Source organism: Phragmites australis, chromosome 4, assembly GCF_958298935.1.
Source record: "Phragmites australis chromosome 4, lpPhrAust1.1, whole genome shotgun sequence".
Lineage (NCBI taxonomy): Eukaryota > Viridiplantae > Streptophyta > Magnoliopsida > Poales > Poaceae > Phragmites > Phragmites australis.
Genome location: NC_084924.1, coordinates 24,587,254 through 24,594,964, shown reverse-complemented (window position 1 = coordinate 24,594,964; position 7,711 = coordinate 24,587,254). Strand labels below are relative to the sequence as shown.

The 7,711-nt window shown below is 46.8% G+C and overlaps 1 protein-coding gene across 1 annotated transcript; it reads left to right on the top strand.

The window, feature by feature from the left end:
• Positions 1 to 6,255: 6,255 nt before the first annotated feature.
• Positions 6,256 to 7,472, top strand: LOC133914277 (uncharacterized). The gene has a single exon (XM_062357399.1). The coding sequence runs from the start codon at positions 6,374 to 6,376 to the stop codon at positions 7,034 to 7,036; it is 663 nt and encodes a 220-aa protein (XP_062213383.1). The 5' UTR covers positions 6,256 to 6,373; the 3' UTR covers positions 7,037 to 7,472.
• Positions 7,473 to 7,711: the final 239 nt, after the last annotated feature.

Below are 7,711 nucleotides of genomic sequence, written 5' to 3'. Positions count from 1 at the left end.
GTCGAGCACCACCTCTCCCGACTAGCGTCCAGCTTCGCCTCTGACACACCATCGCCTAGTTCCGGACAGAGTACCTACAGAGTCGGGCAACGGCTAAGGGCTGAGGGTGTCGAGGACCACCTCCCCCGGCCTAGCCGTAGGCTTCGAGGCCTTCAAACCTCATAATAGAGGCCTTTTTTTGGCAAAGGTACGCCCACTATTACCTATCAATAGTTTACTTAGTTGGTCTATATTTCATACAGTAAGATCAAAACATGTTGGAGGCCTCCAACCTTACTGCTAGAAGTTTTTACAACAGATAGCCACTAGGTAGAAATGGTAAATCTAGATTATATCCCTGTTAGCAGTAAGCAGTAGAACTTAAGTTAAAACTTCATTTGGCATAAGTTGTGAATAGTCATCTAACCTAGATATGTCTTATACTGCAATTAGCTAGACTACAAAAACTTAACTAGTCCCTAACCATACCAATGCCTATACTCCTGCAGAAATAGCATGCCTAGGTCACCTGGAAGGCAAGACTGTCTAAGTGTCCTGAAAGTATTGTGTAGTCTTGGCAGTGTAGTTGCCACGTATCAAGGGACTTCCTTGATAGACAGTGTTGTGGCGCCCACCCGAAGGACTTCTTCGGGAGGCATGACAAGCCCACGTACCATGGACGTAGCATGCCTAGGTCACCTGGAAGGCAAGACTGCCTAGGTTTCCTAGAAGGTATCGCTTAGTCTCAGTAGATAGTGAGGCCCACACACTTGCAGCTACGCTGGATGCCTAGGTCACCCAAAAGGAAGATTTTGCCAAGGTGTTCCTCGAAGGCATTACATAGCCTCCATAGTGTCGAAGCCACGCTCCAAGGGATATCCTCGGAGGCAGAGATGCGGTGCTCTGAGGAATGTTGTCGCAAGGAATCCTCGTTGCACGACATGTCTACACACCGCGGGCACAACAAGCCTAGGTCACTGCAAAGGCACCAAGCCTAGGTTTCCTGGAAGGTGTTGCATAGCATCGATAGTGTGTAGATGCCGGTTACCAAGGGACTTCCTTGGTAATGTAGTTGTGGTGCCTCCGAAGGATTTCTTCGGGAAGCGTGACATGCCCACGCACCTGTAAGCATTCCTTGCCTAAACATAAGGTCACCTGAAAAGGTTTCCCAGAGGGTAGGCTTTGCCTTGGTAGGTAGTGGAGCCCACACACTTGTAGCAGCGTAGCATGCCCAGGTCACCTAAAGGGAAGATTATGTTAAGGAGTCCTGGAAGGTATTGCATAGCCTCGGTAGTGTGGACGCCGCATATCAAGGGATGACCTTTATGTGAGGATGCAATGCTCTGAGGAATGCTATCGCAAGGAATCCTTGTTGCACGATATGCTTATACACCATGAGCGCAGCAAGCCTAGGTCACCACAAAGGCATCAAGCCTAGGTTTCCTAGAAGGTATTGCATAGCTTCGGTCATATAAATGCCACGCACCGGGGCACACCCTTAGTGCACAGTGTTGTGGTGCACCTAGGGCGTTTCCTCGGGAGCACGACATGCCTACACACCGCGGACGTAGTATGCCTAAGTCACCTAGAAGGTAAGACTGCCCAGGTTTCCTAGAAGGTATTGCGTAGCCCCGATAGTGTGTAGGGCCTTCAGTATTAATACATGCCAAAGGGGATACAAAACCTCCGACAAAAACAGAGAGTCCTACAAAACCTCTGGAAAAAATGGAGAGTCTTACAAAACCTTCGGCAAAAACAGAAAGACTTACAAAAATAGAGAGTCCTACGAAACCTCCTCCAAAACAGAGAGTCCTACAAAACCTCTGGCAAAAACAGAGAGTTTTCTACAAAACCTTCGGCAAAAACAGAGAGTCTTACAAAACCTTCAGCAAAAATGGAGAGTCCTATAAAACCTTCGGTAAGAATGGAGAGTCTTACAAAACCTCCGCCAAAACAAAGACACTTCCAAAACCTCCGCAAGACGGAGAGTCTTACAAAACATCCGCCAAAACAGAGAGACTTCCAAAGCCTCCGCAAGACGGAGAGTCTTACAAAACATCCGCCAAAACAGAGAGACCTCCAAAACCTCTGCAAGACAGAGAGTCATACAAAACCTCTGCAGGACCAAGAGCCTTGAAAAAACCTCCACAAAATGAAGAGTCTACAAAAACCCCTGCAAATGGGGATGTCTTCCAAAATCGTCCACCTGACGGAGAGGTTCTAAAAACCTAAAGGATAAAATCCCCTAGCATCTTGAAGGCAAACGCCTCCATGTCGGAGAGTGCAAAACCCACTAGTCTCCGAGAGGCACAGCCCACAGACCAAAGGGGTATAAATCCCCCTCCCCACAAGAAGAGGTATGGCCCACGCGACTCAAACACGTATGGTAAAAGGTGAAATTATTACCCCTACAGTCTCATCTAAGACACTTATGAAGACTATGCTAATATTAAGTAAAAGCCTACTCTATGTGGCACGAGAAATAGTATGGAATCCCTAACTGTTCATTGCAGAGGGAGCAGCTTCCGACACGCTGTCGCCAGGCTCCGGGCGGACTACCTCCGAAGCAAGGCAGCAGCTAAGGGCCAACATGGTCGAGGACCACCTCTCCTGTCTATCCTTTGGCTTCACCTTCGACACGTCATCACTAGGCTCCGGACAGATTACCTTTGGAGCCAGGCAGCGGCTAAGGGCCAAGGTGGTTGAGGACCACCTCTCCCGTCTAGCCTTTGGTTTTTCCTCCGACACGCCGTCACCTGGCTCCACATGAATTACCTCTAGAGCTAGGAAGTGGCTAAGGGCCTAGGGGGTCAAGGACTAACTCTCTCTTCTATCCTTCAGCTTCACCTCTGACACGCCATCACCAGTCTCCGGACGGATTACCTCCAGAGCCGAGCAGCGGCTATGGGCTGAGGGGGTTGAGGACCACCTCTCCCGTCTAGCCTTCAGCCTCGCCTCTAACAGGTTGTCACCAGGCTTTGGATGGGTTGCCTCCGAAGCTGGGCAGCGGTTAAGAACCCGAAGGGTTCTGGACCACTTTTGAAGCTTGTCCCCAAAGGTTCAAGATGGACTTCGTTGGGTTGAAAATCTAGAACAAATTTGGAAGAAGGCCCTACCAACGCCGAACCCATGGAGTACATGATGGCTGGGAACGATGAGGTCACCACTGCGTTGCCAGGCCCTCCTTAGTTACCCTACGTGTCTACCGCTACCAGATTCTCGAGGACACCTCTCCCCAGGAAGGAACGAAGCTGGCTACCATCTATGGGAAGTCTCGGTACCTTGGTCATCTGAAAACCAGCCATCGCCTATGAAGGGGATGAAGAAGCATAGCACAAAGGCACACAGACATATGGTCACCTGTTTGAAGGATCCCATTACACTTCTGCCCAAAAAGAGATACAATCACCCCCAATGGTCCAAATTATATTATTAGCAACTCATGCATCTGGAGGATGCGTACAAAGAAGCAACAATACAAAGGCCGCTATGGAGGAGACAATACTAAATCTCTTGATGAATTCCTGGAATGATTCTTTAGAGCCTTGGCTGAGGTGATGGAGGTCATCTTCCTTCCCTAGACATTTGTAATTTCTCTAGAAATTGGGAAAGAAAGTGTCATAGAGTTGCTCCCATGAGTCAATCAACTCGAGCAGCAGGTTGGTTAGCCACGAACGGACTGGCCCTTCTAGAGTTGTACGGAGATAATAACCATGACCTAATCATCACCTCCGGTGGCCAGGATGGTTATATAATAGACCGAGAGAAATTTTAGGGGGTTAGTATTTCCATTGTATTTTTCTATTGAACCAGGTCAGAATCTACACGGCCAGCGTATGGATTAGAGCTGGCGAGTGAAGATCTAACAAATGGTAACCACATGGTTTTTCTGATTATTGTAATTCTGCCCTTCGAAGCCGAGTTTGGATGTCAGGATCCTGGCGAGGTCTAGGTGAGGACTATCCATGCCCTCCTATCTTGCGGCATGCTTTATAATTTGTTATGTCCGTCAAGTTCTCGATTGGGGCTCGGTGTGAAGGGTCCTAATGGAGGGGGGGTTCTCTTGGGTGTGCACCCTTGGACAACTTCTGGACTTGCTCTTGGTGATTGATTGACTCTAGGAGTCCTGCTTTTTTTTTCATGAGTAGAGCTCTCGGCCACCTATTAAGCTCCGTATATTAACCAAGCCATCTCCTGCATCTAGTTACCATTGGTTGGGCCATTCAACCCACCCAGGGGTTGGAGTTGAATAGGATCTTAGTGTGCTGTAGTAGTTGTGCCGCTCAAGATGTATGTTGGATACTGGTGAACACACCAAAGAGTTTTAGGGGGGTGGGGGCATTGACAACATGATACTCCTTCTTATCCTCGAATGATTCTAAGGAAGCCACATCGAACCTGGTAAATTAGGGCTCATCCTCTGGGATGTTCTCGTCAGTGCCATTGATTCCTTGGTAACTCGTGTAATCGGTAGTAGGAACATATGGTGAGTTCATATGGCCCAGTCTCTCTATGCGATCTATTGAGCGACATTTATGTCAGCTAGCTTAAGAGTCAATTGACTGTAGATTGCCTTTGGAGATCGAATGATCTCCTGTAACTCTTCTGGTCTGGTGTAAATGTCAGGGATGAAATCACTATGGTATCCAAAATCCAAATCCACCTTGTTGGGTGGCACAATATCTTCTAATGTCGACTACTTTGCTTATTATCCCCACGGACAGCACCAACTATGGAGGATTTGTGCATGAGTGCCTATTGTTTTAGGATAGGGAAAATAGAGATACTTGCGTAGCCATAGAAGTATATCGCAAATAGAGAAACTTATTTTATACAGGTTCAGTTGCCCAAGTTGTGTAATAGCCATACATCTTGTCTTGCCTAGATTATTCATAGATCACACAGTATAGTGATGAAATATGGGGTGTTGAACCCTAAGAAGTATGCAAAATTGGTTGTGTCTAAGGCTTAAGATCTGATTGACTAGCAGATTGCTTCTGCCGTGGATCATTAATATGTGTTGGCCTTCTACTGTACTAGTCTTGAGTGGTTTGGTGACTTTGGAGATTTGAAGATGTGGATTGGTTGTATCATCTTGGAATGGCATGGGCATTGATAGATTCCCGCACTACTACAGAAATAGGCTTGTATACCGGCCCATCACTGCCGGTTCCTTACGAGCCGGCAGTGATGGAGTACTACTGCCGATTTATATCAAGGACTGATACTAAAAAGCCATTCAAAAAGAACCAGCAGTGAAACTTGATTATCACTACCGGCTCTAGCCACGAGCCGACAGTGATAGCACTATAGGTTGGTGGTTAGAGCCAGCAGTGATAGTCGTCAAGCATCACTGCCGGTAGTGATAGCCAAGGTTTCACTACCGGCTCTAGCCATGAGCCGACAGTGATAGTATCACTACTGGTTTGTGGTTAGACTCGGCAGTGATAGTAGATGATAATTTATTTTAAAAAATTCATAATTTTTCATACGAAATCGGATGGGAACAAACTTTATATCAGAACTATAGCCCTCAATGAGATCTATAACTTTGTAGTTGAAAACTTTTTCATTTGATGTCATTTAGATATCCAAATAATCATTTGAAGTTTCAGATAGAAGATGTTAAAAGGATTGTATATGCTAATGGTATTACTAGCATTTTCTATGGTGAGATGGTAAGGACCGGGTTCGAGTACTACAAACCACACACGTGCGTATTTCATATGAAAAATCGCGTGACTTGTAACTTGCGATAGCGTGGGCGTGGGGGTTCCTCGGATGCCTTCTTTTTTCAATTTTTCCGACCCCAAAAACAACGATTTGGTGCTACCAGCTTCCTTGTATTTTATCTCCATACCTTACTCAGCGGCAACTATGACCAACCCTGTATCAAATAAGATAAAGACGATGCTCATATATCCCTTTAGAAATATACTAAATATACAGAATAATTATATATCTCGTCAACCGGTATGATCAATTAAACCGAGTACGATTTTGATGGTTCTCACATACAACACCATTTACGGTGGTGTAAGCAAAAGATCCGTTTTTTAAAATTTAGTTTAAGGGGTTTATTTTTAAATTTTAGTTCAAAGGTTTAAAAAATAAAGAAAAATTCTATAGTTTCATGGTCGCTCAATTTAATTAATTATTTCTTAGATTGTTTGCAACCATTGCGTGTATTGACTCAGTCCTCAAAAAATATATTTCAAAAGCTCAGTCGACTCTGACCAATGACCAGGATGCCGCGTCTAAACTTTCCTTTCGTGCTCACCTTCTCCTTTCTTCACTTACGTTTCCGTCCGCTTCGTGTCCGATACCCTCTCTATTACCATACTCGACTACCGATTCGATTCCGTCTGTTGCCGGCGCGACTTGTTAAATCGCTATGGCGGAGATGGTCGGCTCCATGGTCGCCGGTGAGGTTGTCAACCGGACTTCCTCCTTTCTCATCAGCAAGCACCGGGAGAGACTAACGACGCGAGAAGGCATCGAGAGGCTGGAGATGGCGCACATCAAGATGGAGGCCGCGCTGGAGGTGTTCAGCCGGTGGCAGGTCACCGACATGTCCCTTCTCCTCTGGCGGCGGAAGCTGAGACGCGCCGCAGACGACTGCGATGTCGCGCTGCACCGGTGGAAGCTGCGGGAGCTGGAGGAGGAGGCAGCCAGGGAGAGGCTGGCGCTGGCGCCCTTCCCTAGGCGGGTCGCTGTCGCGGTCTTGTCGTTCATCTCGGCTCTCCTAGTGCTGGCCCGTGGCAGCGACGAGTCCTCCCGTGCCTGTGCTGCCGTTCAGAGGTTTGAGAGGCTGGCCAATGGCGCCGCCGAGTTTCTGAGATACGTGGAGTTCAGCAGCCCGCGGAAGTGCAGCTTGTTCAGCCCTGTCGTTCGGAAGCTTGGTAAACATGTGAACTGCGATATGTTGCAGCAGGGAGCCCGGCACAGTTTCCTGCGCGTTCGATCCGAAAGTCCGGCAGAGGGTTGGGTAGAAAGCAAGCCTTGCTATGCTTACGAGAATCGTCGGGCGTCCGGGGAAAAAATGTTACCGGTATGAAAATGAACAGGCAACAAGGCACGCGATCGACTTCAGTCTAACTGTTGGAGTCAGGGTCACAGCAGGTTCCGTTTGGAAAGTGGTCACTCCATTTGACGCTCAAATCTGCGCGAAAGCAAGGAAACGATTTTAGGGCTCCAAATTGTAGACCGTGGCATACTTGATCGAGTCCATAGTCGAATTCATAATATGCGCGTTGTTTGGAACTTCGTATAGGCAAGTCAAAAGCTCTCGCTCTCTTTTGGTGTACCATCCAGGTTAATGTCCTCAAGGTTGAGGCTGCCTCCCAGATAGGATTGTTGGCTTTCACATTAGTGGTAAATATATCATTTTTTTTACATTTACATAGCTTTTGCATTCAATGTATATGTGTAATTCGCAAAATCTGGACGATGATCCACTTATTGACTAAAACACAATATCTAGTGCAACATTCTGATCTTTTTGTTGTCAAATTAATCACCGCCAGCACAGTGTCATGATGTAGTGAGTCCCATAGCCAGCACAGTTTATTGTTTATATGAGAGGCGAATATTTCCTATAGCAAATTTTAGAAAACCCCATGTTTAACTGTCCAAGTTTCAGTGAACCATATGCACCTCGGCATGTGTGACTTGACCACAGGTATTATGGTTGATTAGTTTCGTGTAGCCCCACCACCAATTATATTACCAG